The 17,142-nt window shown below is 35.3% G+C and overlaps 1 protein-coding gene across 1 annotated transcript; it reads right to left on the bottom strand.

The window, feature by feature from the left end:
* Positions 1-13,825: 13,825 nt before the first annotated feature.
* On the bottom strand, positions 13,826-15,861 carry LOC145679534 (glutamate receptor ionotropic, delta-1-like). The gene has a single exon (XM_081750111.1). The coding sequence runs from the start codon at positions 15,794-15,796 to the stop codon at positions 13,826-13,828; it is 1,971 nt and encodes a 656-aa protein (XP_081606237.1). The 5' UTR covers positions 15,797-15,861.
* Positions 15,862-17,142: the final 1,281 nt, after the last annotated feature.

Below are 17,142 nucleotides of genomic sequence, written 5' to 3' on the forward strand. Positions count from 1 at the left end.
AGTACGGAACGGTTGCGATCGAGGGTTTTTCTCGCCTATGGATTTTCTTGTTCACTAACACAAATCGAGTGACCATAGTATCGTTCCACATTTCGTATGACACCAGAAAAACTTCCCTTGTCAGGAGATTTCGACACTTTTAAAGTCTGGTAAAGCTAGTGATCATAGACGAAAGCGACAAGAAACATTCAGTACGTAGAAAGTTAGTGTTGGTTCTCAGTGACAAGCGGCATCCGTAGAGAGATTAATTTTGCCTGTTGCAAAGGAAGCAAAAGCCTCTAAAATAAGTACATAAAACTTTATTGAAGAAAAAAATATCCATGTTTTAAGTTTCAGTAAGTCAAAAATAAGATATAGCGGTAATATATGTTGATGAAAGGAGGCAAAGGACCCTTGTATTGTGTTAGAGTATACCCTCTGCATGCATGTATGTCAGGCTGACACACGTTGCTTGTTACAGTGACAACTCGTGCCAGCTTTTGTTGATCAATGCATTTAGGGGATAAATCGACAGTGATTGTAGGGAGATTTCAATATGTAGTTCCTTTGTTGTAAGGAAAGTCATCAGACAAAAGGACTACCTTATGGTTCATCCTAGTGTATACATCAAAGGTTTAGGTTACATAACAGACGCGCTTTCTCAGCTTCTGAGTCATTTAAGCCAATGGTAAAGGACATTTGGTTTTAAATTAGTACAGTACAAATAATCTGATGTATTAAAGAAAGTCTCTAATGCTCCCACTACACAGTACTCAAAATTGTCAATCCTTAATATATATATCTTTCTTCCGTAGTTTGAGAAACAATTTCAGCTTGTCTTATGGTAACTTTGTTCGTAGGAATCCTGGCAAAATGTTGTGAAAGAAGAGTGTGGAAAAGTCAATCTGAGTTGGAAGAAATCAGCCTCTGCTGGATTCTTCGCATTTGGATTCCGAAAATGATTGTCTTAACTTGTGATTTTCGATTTTTGATTATTATGTGTAGTGAAATATTGAAATGTTCCAAAACAGGTTGAAAAGAGTTTGTTATTAACTAGCTTACATTGTTTCAATGTTATCGTATTTCAACTTAGGCTGTAATGATTGTCTTAACTTGTGATTTCCGATTTTTGATTATGTGTAGTGAAATATTGAAATATTCCAAAACAGGTTGAAAACAGTTTGTTATTAACTAGCTTACATTGTTTCAATGTTATTGTATTTCAATTTAGGCTGTAATGAATCTCACCAAAGTTTGCAAATAAGTGATATGTAGATGGTAAAAACCTTACATCTAGTATTTCATTGTGTTTTATGTTTGTTGTAAAGGACACTTTCAAAGATGTGAAGGATTTCATTGTTTATATAGTGTCGACATCTCCCATAGTGACTTTTCCCGCAAGACTTCCAAAATCTACTGATCCGCACCATTCCGTTTATGTGATCTTGCATTTACGAGTTCTACATTCACGGAGAAGATATTGTGTTTTATAGCTAGGGCAAGGATTATTGTCAGGTATTATCGCTTTTGCAGAATAAAATTATCGTAACATTCAGAGTGGAGTTGTTTCTTAACGTGTCGAAATGTCTCTAAATGACCCTATATACCACCCTTTTAGTTTTGCACATTTTTTACTTGCTTCGAGGTGAGACTACCAACAATACTGTGAGGATTGCTTGGTTGAGAACTAAGTAAGGCGTTCTCTAAGTGATCTAGTTTGTTCAAAAGATGTCAGACTAGCAAACTGCAAGAAAATAGAATAAAACCCATGTCTCTGCAACGAATAAGCAATCGGGAAGAAAACATCGTTTAGTATCTACAGAGCGATTAATATAATGGAAAGTTTCAAAGTAATCTTATTTAACTTTAGATATATAAAGGGAAAATCAATATTGTTGAAACTTTCATTTTGTTTGTAAAATCTCTGGATGTTTTATATTATTCGTTTCAGCGTTACTTTCACTTTTGTTAGTTTTCAGTTTTAATATCTCTACTGTAACATTATGCAAAAACACCTTGTACTGGGTGATTTAACTACCACCTTTGTTTTGCAAAAAATTCTTTTACCCGCAACACCAACGTATTTTTCTGTTTGTTTTAAAAAGTATTATTATTATTAAAGCTAACACATTAAAGCTAACATTTTCTCGTGCAATATTATTCGTAAAAACATAAGGGCAATATAAGAAAACCATTGCATTAATAGAAAGCATGCTATATGTTTCAAATATGACAAATTCTAAAAATCTTTGTGCGCTTTGTGAGCACATAACATGAGTTTGTGAAATTTAATCTCCAACTATTAATACAAGCACGTCTCTATTAACACTCGCCAGCGAAGATACTACAAATAACGCTTCTGACGAATAGAGTCATTTTTGACCCAGCAATTTTTAATTGTTTTTTTAAAAGGAAAACACTATTATTACTAGATTTCCAATTAATTTAAATTTTGATATTAGTGATGAGTATATTGGTCTTCAGTGGCGGATCTAGGAGGTAAAGATTTGGGGGAACGCAGACTATGATAGCATCAGCACTTTCTTTTTGCTGTCTAATCAGTTCACGAAATATCTCATCTAAAGTTTTCAAAAACTTTTGCTCGGATATTATTACAGGACAGAGAACAGACGCGCACAGTTTATTTACATTCTTCGCCTGCACGAGGGAAACTGGACTAGATTGTTTTAGATTTACTCTGACAGGCAGTGTTACCAGTTTGTGAAGGGAAATTTCACGTCCATAGACAAGAAATTTTTCAATATGATTCAATGTTTCCCGCCAATAAATAATGCTCACAAACACACTGAGATATGCATATATATCTATATCTATCTATCTATCTATCTATCTATCTATCTATCTATCTATCTATCTATCTATCTATCTATCTATCTATCTATCTATCTATCTATCTATCTATCTATCTATCTATCTATCTATCTATCTATCTATCTATCTATCTATCTATCTATCTATCTATCTATCTATCTATCTATCTATCTATCTATCTATCTATCTATCTATCTATCTATCTATCTATCTATCTATCAAACCTATATATACAAAAATGTACGATGCGTTTCCATTGCTACATATTTTCAAGGAAATTATCATTTTGTGGGAATTTTTTGCCATCTGGCAATACTGCTGACATGTTGGAACATGATAAGGGAATGAGCAAAGAGTAGAAATGATAATGTAGAGTGAGAAAAATGGTAAAAAATCAGACGGTATGAGGTAGACAAGACAAATAATATATCCTTCACGTAAACAGCGAAGACCGGTCATTCAAGACCCAGACAAAGAATTATTTGAGTTGTGGTTGACAAATAAAGAATGCTAGGGTAACAGAAATGCTACTGTATGGTATGTATGTTAAAAGAAGCATACCTAGGCCGATGACCGGAAAAAGGAAGAATAAATAGGAAAAAAGTTAAAATAAAACATTTATGGGTCAAACATGACCTAATCTTTGTTGGGCGAGTGTTAAAAGCATTTACCATATCAAAGGAACATCAGTTCCCTGTGATAGAACGGAGTAAAAATGAAATAAAATCTTTGAGTTTTACGTCCCTCGCTTATGCCAGTTAGGCTAAAGGAGACGGTGATGATGAGTAAGAATGAAATAGTGGAATGAAGAAAGTGGGAGGAAACGGGAGAACCCCGGGAAAACCCACGCACACGGTGTTTGTTCACTTGTCGGAGGTTGGGATCGAACCCGGGACCCCAAGCACCAGAGGTGAACGTTCTACCACTGAGCCACCGCGGCTCCCCTCATAGAACGGAGTATCACTTCATTCGCTATCCCTTGATATATTCTAAATAATCGGGAACTGCAATTTCGCAAAGAAGGATAAACAAAAATGAACTAAAATATAAACAAATATGAATACGGATGAATGTTTCTGATCATATTTTAATAAGACATGTCTTCACTCTCTCTTTCTCCCGGTTAATTGTAGATAATTCTTGCATCTCATCTGTAGATGGAGAACTTTAGCAAAGAGAATTTATAATTCACCTTGTAAGAACGAATTAAATTTAAATTTATTATTTTAAAGTAGAGTGAATTTGAACTGAAGACCTCAGCATTACCAGACCAGCGCCTATAATACTTCGATAGGGCGACCATACGTCCCATTTTGATCGGGACAGTCCCGTTTCATGAGCGTGTCCCGGCTGTCCCATTGGTAGATAGAAAAAGTAGTATTTGTCCCGTTTTAAGCAAGTGAAAGAAGTAATAACAAACCGAAAACTAACTCAGTACCTTTACTCCTTGTAAATGTATTAATAATTAATAATAACAAAGAGACAAGAATTGAACTGAAATTCCCTATATTAAACATGATCTATAGTTCGCAGTACTGCTCGAAAGACAGCAGAGGTTTTAGCAGTTGCTTGTTTGTTGAAGAAACTTTAATGTGGCTTTCCTTTTTCATAAGTATCAAATTACTTGAGCCGTCCTGTAGCAAAGAGAGAGAGAGAGAGAGAGAGAGAGAGAGAGAGAGAGAGAGAGAGAAGGGGAGGAGCTCTGATATCAGGGCGCTGATAAGAACAAAGGTAGGCCTAAAATTAGATATTGCTAAGGTAAACAGGAAATAGTTTACGCACTGACCTGCTCTTCATTTCTCATGATTTTTAAGAAGCAGGACTCTCCCGTTTTCAGCGGAAAATTTTATGGTCACCCTATACTTCGACTATTCTTCCACTACTGGCGGAGTCACCTAACTTGATAGTTGTATTCACAAAATGAAGGTCGAAGAGGGAAAGAACAGGACAAAATATTTGTGTGAAATAAATAAAAAAGGAACTTTTCACTTGCGGAATGAAGGTTAATGTAGATAAGTTTCTGTTAGTCCTTCCGAAAGTCATTGAAAATGTGTCAGATGTCTTCCTGACCCTGAAAACTATGAAGTGAAGGTAATTTTCAGTATTTTTTGACATGTTATTTCTCACGTTTCCCCTTATTCTCGGCCGATGGAGATGAACTTGGAATTAAACACGACTGGGAGCCTCACTATTCATTTCAGCAACCCAGAGAACTATGGATTTCACACTAACATCAGTCGTTTTGCATTATTTTTAAATGTCACTCCTCCCGATCCGCATCCTTTAGGGCAGCGTTTCCCAACCGGTGTGCCGCGGGGAAATCGAAACAAAATTATTAATTCTATAAAAATCAAATTGCAAGACATAAGGGAAAATGTATATTTGTATTTCACATTACTATGAACCTCTACTATGAATTTGATTTTTATTTTTTGAATTTTTGATTTTTTGAATTTGAATTTTAAGTTTCATACCGTGTTACTCTTGTGTACAATTTTAGTGTTGAAAAAAATATTAGTTATCATTGTTTTGACCATTGTTGCTCCTTTATTGTTGCAGACTAATTCGTAACTTGAAATTTTAAAATATCATTCAACCCTTTCGACAAAGTAAAATGCATATAAATTACCTACATTAAGTCTTAAAGCTCAAGAGATTTGTTTGTCAATTCGTTATTTAGTTATCTATCTTCTTAGTGAAAGGTTGCATACAGTTTTCGAAAAAGAAAGCGTAGTTTTGCAAACCTGACAAGGGAACCTTCCGAAAATGATAGTTGCAGTGAAAGATATGACCTATGCCAATTGAAAGAGCTGTAACAGAGATGAGCATTCCCAAAAAATTAGCTGCCCATAGCAATAGGTTCAAGAAATATAAGGGGTGGAATTTCGGGAAACAGCAAGGTTGGACATTGGGGAAAAGTGCAAATTTCGCAAAAAAAGGGGGGCACGGCAAAATACAATGTTGGCAAGTGATGTATAGAAAGAGACTTGCCACAATAGGGAACAAATGAAGGCCACCAGTGGGGTTAACAGTGTTGCCAACTGCAATAAAAAGTACATGTTTTGTAAAGAGCACTATATGAATTGAGTGCAATATTCAGTGTCATGTAGAACATAAGATATGGCGTGTATAATCAGTGGTACAATCTAACAAAAGAAAATAGAAAAAACAGAAGTACGAAAAATACGGAAAAGACGAAGTTGGCCATAATGCGCCACATTTGATCACGAGCTGTGCATATTAGAATGAACAAAACAAGAAGCTCCGACTATGCAGGAAACCGACGTACCTAGAGTCGAAAAGAAAACGAGTTCCAAAGTTGGCAGCACTGGCCATGAACATCCAGACAAGTCTAATATAATTAGGCCACTCGCTTCACAAAAAGAAAATTTCAGCAACAGGCATCACTCGGAATGCATCAATGCTAGAGTGATTGAGGCAATGCCAAGTCGGGGAACATGAAATGGTTGGGTTAAGCCAACAACCTATAATAGAAGTAAACAATATGTCATGGTTGGGTGGTATGTTGGAATATACAGGGTGTCCCACCAAACTTTGTGACCTGAAAGATTTGAGAAACGAACAAAAATGTGAGGGTCCAGTTGTGCAGGAATGTACCAATGTCAGGGGATTATAAAAGTCTGTGAGAAGCAAGTGCCCCCAGGATGCCCATCATAGGGCCCCAGGAACCAACTTCAAACTTCCAAGTGGCAACAGGGACCGAGTGGTACCTCTCTCGATAGATCATGGAATGTGCAACAACACATATAGGAAACATTTGCTATGTGAAGCATGTTTTTCAGAATGGCCGCCACAAATATATGTTGTGTCTTAACATGGCATCGAACATTGTGATCTCAAATTGCTGCGAAGCGAAAACAGATGTTGCAAATCCAATTGCACAGGAATGTACTCATGTCGAGAGCCAAGAAAACTTTGCAAGAAGCAAGTCCCCAGGGTCCCCATCATAAGGCTCGAGGGGTCAACCGCAACATTTCAAACGGGAACAGGGGGCGGATGATATTTCTCTGGATAGATACAATACCGCCTATAAGAAACATTTGCCATATGACGCACGGGTTTCAAAATGGCCACCAAAAATGCACGTTGTTCTTGTCACCGAGCAGATATTTTTGGCGGCCATTTTGAAATCCCATATAGTAAATATTTCTGATATGCGTTGTTGCATATTCCATGATTTATCGAAAGAAATATAACTCGACCGATGGTGCTATTTGAAAGTTTGAAGTTGGCCACTGGGACCCTATGATGGGAGACATGGGGGCACTTGCGTCTCACAGATGTTTCTCGCCCGCTGACATGGGTACATTCCTGCACAACTGGATGTGTCACATTTTTTTTTCGATTTGAAACTATTTCAGTCGCAGAGTTAGGTCGGACACTCTGGATACATCATATAGGCGGTGATAGTACTGCAGACAGCAACACCCAGCAGGTCAAGCCTTTGATTATGTTTGCTTTCTACTGGTGTGGATATGTGGTAGAAAGACCACCAAAGGTTCCGACATCTCTAGAGTACTGTTTCGAGACATTCACAGGCGATCATTGTACCATGTATGACGGATTGGCAGTATTCCGCGGTGCTCACTGCAAATGTATCTTCTGTTTGGACCATTGTCTCTTCGAACAATTGCACGTACAATGTGGACGAGCATGTACAAATGATGCGAAGGCTAATGCCTCTTGCCGGAATTTTCTTTTTGTGAAGCGAGTGGCCTAACTATATTAGAATTGTCTGGATTTTCATGGCCAGTGCTGCCAACTTTGGAACTCGTTTTTCTTTTCGACTCTAGGCACGTCGATTTCCTGCATAGTTGGTGCTTCTTGTTTTGTTCATTCTAATATGCACAGCTCGTGATCAAATGTGGCGCATTATGGCAAACTTCGTCTTTTCCGTATTGTTCGTACTTCTGTTTTTTTCTATTTTCTTTTGTTAGATTGTACCACTGATTATACACGTCATATCTTATGTTCTACATGACACTGAATATTGCACTCAATTCATATAGTGCTCTTTACAAAACATGTACTTTTTATTGCAGTTGGCAACACTGCTAACCCCACTGGCGGCCTTCATTTGTTCCCTATTGTGACAAGTCTCTTTCTATACATCACTTGCCAGCATTGTATTTTGCTGTGCCCCCCCTTTTTTTTTTTTTTTTTTGCGAAATTTGCACTTTTCCCCCTTGTCCAACCTTGCTGTTTCCCGAAATTCCACCCCTTATATTTCTTGAACCTATTGCTATGGGCAGCTAATTTTTTGGGAATGCTCATCTCTGTTACAGCTCTTTCAATTGGCATAGGTCATATCTTTCACTGCAACTATCATTTTCGGAAGGTTCCCTTGTGAGTATAATATTTTATTGAATTGTTTTCTATTTTTAAATTAGAGTGAAAAGTAAGCATAATGATTAACGACGGGGTAAAACCAGTGATCGAGCTTTCTACACTATGACACTATGAGAAGGAGATCAGTAATCACAAAAAAAGAAAAAAAAACGGCATTTTATATTTACAAATAATATCTATGAGTGTGCCGCGAGAATTCAAGTTACACCTGTAGTGTGCCGCAAGTTGAAAAAGGTTGGGAAACGCTGCTTTAGAGTGTCTTCCTAACCACTAATTTTTTTCTGGACTGAAGGTCTTATGTCTACCAAGTTTGGTTAAAGTTGCTCCAGACGTTCCGGAGTTACGCTGAGTATACATTTATACACATACATCCAAATACTTAAGGCTCTGCGGGCAACAACGTCGGCGCTGTCACTGAAAATTCTCAATTCAGTTGACATGCTCGTTCATGGCTAAACTTGTGATTAAATGTCATCACAATTGTAATCTAATTAAGGGTAATCAATTATCAATATTTCTGATTCATTCATTTACTTCTTATTTTCATTGTTTTCTGACATTGCTCACTCATATTCCATAGTCTTCATATTAACTTTCAAGGGCGCCCATCAGGGGGGCAAGGTGGGGCGCTCGCCCCCCCCTTTAGAGGAAATTGTGCTTCGGAAGATCGAAAACCCAATAGATATTTTAGAATAGTTACAGCAAAATTTGAGACTACATTTGAAATGTCGCTTATACTTGCCCCCCTTTGGAAACCACAACATGGGCGCCTTTGTTAACTGGTATAAAATTGCAAGTGGAAAATGTACGTAATTATGTGAGATAATACATATTCTGCTTGAAAGATGAAAGTTAAGCTTGAGGTAAAATTTTGTTCATTCGAAAATAAGAAAAAAATAATTAGAACATTTAACTCAACCATTTTCTATTGTGATTACTCAAGTTCTAACTTTTATATAGTGTTGTTATTAGGAATTAGTGGGATCACATTTGGGACGCTTAATCCACCTTTGGCCATTTTAGACAAATTTTGTATTTAAGATGTAGTTAAAGCTCCTTTCAGTGCTTAGGAGTTCGCTTTGAATTGGACTTGGGCTCTTTGTGCTCAGTATGTCCCATCTATCACATTTTATTTTGAGAAAATATAAAAATATGAGGATCTCATATTATTTCATTCAGTGCAAAAAAAAATAACAAGACAGTTTCGACGAAACTGATAATACGTGGAGTTATAAAGAGAGTATTATGACATTTATCTTGATACCCATATATTATTTAATCATGTTGTTTCTGTCACACAGATTTCAGAAGAGAAGTTGTGAGGAGGATTTTCAGTAATTCCGAAATTAACACTTCCATTTTTGTAATTGTGGTATAGAAATGCCTTAGCAAAGTTCTATTAAATCCGAGTCAAGAGTAGTTTAAAATCTACTTTTCGTATTTCCGGCACCATACGTATCTGTGAGAACACATTTTCTCAATCGTGTTTGTTATTAATTTCAGAGGTTATTTTTAGTCAGCCTAAATTTTCAATTTATACTCACCTTTTCAAGAACAAACTATACAGATGAAGTACAAAAAATTTACCGTAGTATATATGTTGTCCTTCTACTCAGATATGATCATTTGTTTGTTGAATTAACATCATAATGGTCCAACTAAAACCTACATATTGAATAGAATAGCCACAGGAAGAGAGAGAGAGAGAGAGAGAGAGAGAGAGAGAGAGAAACATCACTGTATCTTTTTCTTGAACTCTATATGTTGTATAATAGCGTTATACATGAGATATCGTGATACGAAACAGAAATATATACTTAAGTATATGTATATACATAGATAAGGAATCTTGCCCATTTCGTGTAATTAAAGTTCCACTTGGAGACGACATAAATTGTTTTTTTTATGTATCAAAACACTTTTCAACGATATATTTTGGTATATGGTTAATGGAAAGAGAACAACGCATTCGACTCTAAGCCATTAAAATCGTTATTGATATTCCATTTTTGCATTTATGTTTATTCTTCATCTGTTGATTATCAGATATATGTTCAGTATTTACAATATACAGGGTGGTGTAGTTTGGTACCAACATTAAAGCATATCAAGAACAACTTACCTTAATCAAAATAATACTCCAGCTAATACTGTTACTCTTGTCATAGTAGCATCGGCGCAAATCTCTCTTCAGTATATATTTATTAAGTTGAACAACAATGAGGCGGGCAGACTTTTGGCTTATTCGGGGGATTGGGAGGATAAGATTCATATTACTGTAGATAAATCTGATTTCTGAGGTGAACCCCTATATTATACATCAGGTGATGTAGATGAAATAGTGGTACGTATCAGTATTATAAATCAGTGCCGTGAACACATTATGAAATCTAAATACATGCATATTTATATTCACGTATAATTGGTATGTTTCTACTTAGGCATCCACAATGATCCACATTAAAATTTTAGGACACTTGTTTTGTAACAATGTAAATAAGACTTCTTTTCATTGCTTTCGAAGCTTGAGTAGATGCCTAGGCTGATACTACAAATAGATGAAATGCTCATTTACTGAAAAGATTGGTTATACTGACATAGGGTACATACTGTTCGTGTGCTAGGGCATAGGGGAGAGGAGGAGATAATTTCAGATCAGGTTGAGTCACGCACAGCCGTGCACCTTCAGTTTTGTTCTACTTTATTTTGAGAAATATATGGGATGGGAATGAGATTTTCAGTGCTTTGATTCTTACATAATATAATGAATACAGATGTCTTTTACTGGTATATATGTGACAAGGAAAAGTGAAAGCACCCTTCACTACTGGACCATGATAAACACAAGTTCTCGAAAAATATTAGGGTATGAACATGAGGTTTACAATATGTGTATGTCAATTTTCCAGCATGAGGGAAGGGATATACCTACCTCTGCATTTTCTTTTTGTATCAGTAATGACTACATTTATACTTACAGCATCGAACATTGTGTTAGAAAATATCTTCAGAATATGTGTAGGTAAATAAATATTTTTCGTTATTCATTTGTAAAATATATACTCTATCCATATTAAGAAACAATTTATTAATTTTTCAGTTAATTACATTTTGGATTAATAAGTTCATTAATCAAATCAGAAGAAAACTAACAGTTAGGCAACTAAGACCTATGGATATTTGGCTTATTTTAAGCTTAACACCACTTCCCAGTACCTTCGTTACATGAAATGTGGATCTACGGATGTGCCAATAGCACCTGGTCTGCTGCAACTAACGCTAATTATTATTAACCTTTATTCTTATGTTAGAATTATAATGGCTGTACCTTAGACTATGGTTAAACTAAAGAAACATCATGTTGTTAAATGGGTGGCAAGCAAAGTTGCGACAATAAAAACAAACATTACAAACTATGTTTAATTTCACATTTTGAAAGTATTCTGGAGATAAAGATAGTGATAAGGCTAAAGGACTCTTAAAGAAGCTGAAATGTTACAGGTTCATGAGAACTCATCATTTCCTGATGGATTTCTTCTCAGTGTTCAAAACACTCTCGTGAAGTGAAATTATGTATTGAAAAGGCTGAGCACGTTTTTCAAGAACTGAGTGTTTCTTTAGGAGAATATGAACAGGAATTTCATCAAAAAGAACTAGAAGCTAGTTTTTCTAATATGGAAAATGATGGCATAAAGTTGTTTGAAGCAGACAGGAATAAACTGCTACAAGGTGTTTTGAAAGCACTAAGTATCTTATTTTACGGACTATAAGACGCGTCTTAGTTTGTAAGCAATGTTTTTTTTTTTTTAAATACCGTTTCACAGAGTTTAAGGTCTGTACTTTATACTCCGTGGTAGGGAGACAGTGTTAGCAAGCTTGGAATCCCCGCAACTCATGTTCGTCGCATCAGTGCACTGCGGCTGCCTGTTGAATCCAATGTTGCCAGAGAGAGAGATGGGTTTCCCGCGGCATCGAATATATGGTCATTTTTAAGACTGGCGGGAATTTTTAATCAAACACTGTACATTTTTGTATTAATTTCGAGTATAACACGCACCTGAATTTTCGAGTCAATCTCTCGAAGAAAAAAATTCGTTTAATTGTCCTTAAAATACGGTAAATGAATTCTTTCAGTGGTTGACATCGAAATTGCAAAAGGAACATCTATGTGTGATACATTTCTGTGGCCTACAAACAATCAACTTGAACAATTTGGTAAGCAGGAAATTTTGAGTTTCGATAACCTATTTTAAAAACCTGGATTGAAACTGCCAAGGTGCAGGAGGGTGAACTGCATAAGAACATTTTATGCTTGTGCTACACATTCAAAGCCATTAAAAAAAAAAAAAAAAAACTTTTGTCTTCCTGAACTTCTGCAGGAAACAGTGCAACACAAATACAGGTTTTCTTTGCTCTTAAGACTGTTAAGTATAATCTGTGTTTTGCCAGTTTTCACCAATTATTGTGAAAGAGGTTTTAGCAACATAAAATTAATCAAAACGAAACTACGTTAATCACTAGAAATTTCTAACTTGGATTCACTGATGCTCATAAATCTAAATGGATCTTACTTTGAATTATTTGACCCAAAAGCAGTCTATTAATCACTGGTATTTCAAAAGCAGTGGCCTTTATGCAGCTGGACATATCCACAAGTAATTGAAGAATAAATAGCAAATGTCACTTTTTTCATTTGTTAGAGACATACAATAAACAAAATAAAAGGTATGTTTACTATGATTTTTGTATATTTGTATATTTGTATAAACACTGTGACTGCAAAATATCCTGGCTAGTAAATTTTTGGCAAGATTTTTCAAACAAGAGTTTTTAAGACCTCTCATGCACATGGATCTATTTGCAAACACTCAACACATACTTCTATTTGTGAACAACATTACGTGTTTCCTAGTACAAACTACTAGAGGGGCAGACGACAGGAACACTAGCGACACCTTTAGTCATGTAACGAAGAAGGAGCACCAGCCCCACCGTCACATTGGAACAGAAAATCAGAAGGACCCAATATCTAGCTTCAGTGTTTGGGTAGTTAAATCCCCCCCCCCCTTAGCTTGACTAGAACTTGGAGAGATACCTAACCCAAAGGCTTTTGCTTGCTCATAGCTCTAGGCCTCCTATCCTGCCTGCTTAGTTTGCTTGGAACACTGTGAGATTACTAACCTCAGCCACACAGCTTGCCTGGAGGTTTATGGCTTTCTAACCTCAATAAAACGAATAACTCTATCTACAATATATACATATATACATTCTGAAAATGTTTTTACTAGCAAGACAAAACGTTTGCCTATAGAAGTACAAACACTCATAGTTCATTATTTCATAATTCACTCTAATTTTCATTTATGATGTCATGATATGTACCGGGAAAAGAACAGGAATGTCCAATGAGGTATGTTGCAAGGAAACGACACTCAGCATTTTCTATTGTTTCGTTTTGAAAATATGAGTTTAGTACTTTTATTATTTTAAGACACATTATATGTCCATTGATACTAACACAATCTTTTGAATTAAACAGAACAATTCATAGAAAATGATATCATTAACCCAAAATTATAATCCTTTTCCCCTTTCTATACCATTCTGTTACGATTCAAAAACCTGTAAACTTAAGAAAGTGCAATTATCCTATACGCACTACGGATCCTTCAAAATCTTTTTTCTGACATCTTTCATCATAAATCTGTCGTAATTTTTCAACAACAAGTACAAGAAGTCCACCTATATATCCAATTCCAATGATGTAGAAACACGGTTGTATTTTGTACAATGAAATAGATTCAACACCAGTTCCACAGGGATTTTTACATTGGCTGTTATCCTTAGATTGTTTCACAACTTCCTGTATCCATTTTTCGATTAACCCAGCCTGTTTCATTCTTCCAATAAGAGTATTAAAACGATGAAGAAATGGTGAACCTTTGGCTAAAGCAATAGCGTGAGGTCGGATATCTGTTTTTTCATTCATCATGTGAAAGCCCGGAGGACAACTTAAACATTTATGAGCCTTGTGTGCATAATAATCTAAAATATTATCTAAAGATGGAACTGACATATTTCTGTATTTTATTAAGTTCGATATTGTCTTTTCAAAGTTAACATCTATAACATATCTTTCATGAAGTGTCCATAGTAATCTATTCGAGTTATCATTTAATATCGTCTTAAAAATTCTATCGCCTCTGATTTCCAGTTGAGAATCTACAAGTTCTTGAAAAGTGTTGATATCAGAATATCGTTTAGGGATAGTTAAAATGCTCACAATACCTCCTTGGTATAATGACCCAAAGATTAGGCTAAAGTAAACCCACACAAAGAATGCTATCCTTATTGCGTTACTCTTTGGCTGAGTTACTGACACTTGCCAAAGAATAGACCATACATAACAAAATACTGTACATAATCCATTCTGAATATGAGCTTCAGCAAAGTCAGATGTTTGAAATATTATTAGAAAAACAAGAATCACACAAAAAGAACTAATAATACAGTACCACACTTCGGCTTCGTAGAATAATACCAAAGCTACCCACGATGGTAGTACTTTCGCTTTAGGTACCAAAATTGCATATCTTGTAATAAAAATACAATCTGTGAAATCAACCGCTTTATATCTTTCAAGGGTTGATGCAAAAGTCACACCTGCCATGTCCGCTTCCTTTCTCACAAGATTTCCTATCATGTACAACCAAGTACCATTCTCTGCTTTATATCCAATTTTGAGAGGTCCATGGTATATAATACTTTTAGCTTCATAGTTCATATACTTTTTCAGTGCTTCAAACACGGTCACAATGAAACCTTCTACTGTGTAGTTATCAGCATGACCAAGTTTTCTGGACGAGAAAATTGGAAGACCATTTACTTCCATATTAGTCGTAGTCAATACATACTTGTTAAGATCATTTATTTTCTTTCTTGAGAAAGCTTCTCGAACTATCGAAATATTTCCTGATAATTGTTCTGGTGTTATACTGGCCTTATATGTCGTGTTGAAGAAAGGGTTGTACGACCACACAAACACAACTTGTTTAGATGCATTGTTACAAGATGAATTCTTAAACATTAGCACACCAACATAAAGAATTTCTGCTTTCCAAAATCCTAACAATAGAGAACTAATATCTACTTTAGCATGTCCATTCACTGATACATAAATAACAAGGAAATTAGCTCGGTTATTCCAATAATACTTGCTAGCAGTATCTTCTAGTAAATACGTGAGAACCTGCTCACTTTCCGTGACTAGAACTATAACGTCATTATCACCAATTATTGGATTTTTTATTGAAACGCCTGAAGAGAATGTACTATTGCTATTTAGGTGAACTGTTAGCGTAGGAATTACATTTTTATTCATGATGTTATAAGCGAGAAGTTCAGTATGAAGTTCATTGAGATTATATAGCAAGACAACAGAACTAGCGTCAGGGAATACCTTTGGAATCAAACGCCAAACCGAATGTACCAGGTGAAGTTCATATGACTGATATGTTGTAATAACAGTATTTTTCATAACGTTTGCTGTTTTTCTGGGAAGGAAGTACACCAACAGAAAAAGAACAAGGATTTTGTTATTCTTTTGAAATTCCATCCTGGATTTAGTTTGGTTTCCATCTATGTTGTTGCATCTACTTCATTTAGCCATTTCTATATTTAACCTGAAATATATGAAATGTTATGAAATATCTTTAAGTTAATTATTGTTTTAAAATATTATGAAGCTGCTGTACAATCAAACTAATAAACATCGAATATCTTTTATTTTGCTTTAATGTTCACAAGTCCATTTATTTGGGTGCTTACTTTGGTAGAGAATTATATTGTTCTTACACTAAGAATCAATTAAATTTACTGCTTTCGAAGATACAGGCAAAATAAGAGGTATGTAACACAATTTCATTAATGAGTTTGCTTTGCGATAACAACTTTATTCTTTTAAGTATGTTGTAATAAATTCATTAATTTTTCTGCTTTATTATATACCTAGGTATTAAATGACAAATCATCCATAAGCTTTGAGAAATAGCTTAGACTTCTAATTTTAGACGATATATATACCCAGGGGATGAATACTATCTTGTATTACAACATTATTTAACTGCGAGAACTTTTTGGCTCCTTGCCTTTGTATATTTTTATTACTACTGTTAAATTGGTTGTTTCAACTATTATTACTATTATTATTATTTAGTTGTTGTGATTAAAATAATCATTATTTTTTGTCAATACATTATTATTAATTCCAGCTGAAATTGGCACAATGATTCCGACTGATTCGTTGGTGGATTGTATATTTAAGGCTCTTTTCCGTATCGACACCATGAGATGTGGATGTACTACTTAAGAAGTTATCTAAATCACATGAAACTCCAATGGGAATAGAATCTGTTCCTCCCTCATCGCCGGTGCATATTTTAGCCATGTAATTACATGAGAACTCCTGAGAGTATCTGAAATTTTTTAATGAAAGGTATAAAATGCTTCTTGTAATATAGGTGTCAGTTTGATGAACATTTTTCATAATGAAAGTATACTCAATTATTGCATATTTTTTCCCAGGTTTTGTGGAAAGCCTCAGTAATCTATCATGATGTCAGTCCGCGAACTTTCTCTCCGTCATGTTTTTTTTTTTTTTTTTTTTGTGTGTGTGAATTTTCTTTATCCTGGGATGGGGGTTTGTTCATCTAGATTTGAAACTAGGATGGAGGAATGAACTCTTACTTCGGAAGGCAGTCATTACTCCATGATATAGGTGAATATTTATAGTGAAAAGATGAAATTTAAAGTGTTCTCTATGACTTTCTTGAGTAACAGTTTGATCGATTTAATACCAAAAGGCATGAAAATTGATTGCGAGTTTAACCGTGTAGCTACTGAGGGGAGAAAGCAATTGACAAAGAAACCAAGAAAACAGAACAAACTTAGCGTATGAATAAA

Source organism: Thermobia domestica, chromosome 2, assembly GCF_964235325.1.
Source record: "Thermobia domestica chromosome 2, izTheDome1.hap1.1, whole genome shotgun sequence".
Classification (NCBI taxonomy): Eukaryota; Metazoa; Arthropoda; class Insecta; order Zygentoma; family Lepismatidae; genus Thermobia; species Thermobia domestica.

Coding starts and splice junctions, on each gene's coding strand:
- LOC145679534 (XM_081750111.1), bottom strand. CDS start 15,796: ATGGAATTTCAAAAGAATAACAAAATCCTTGTTCTTTTTCTGTTGGTG.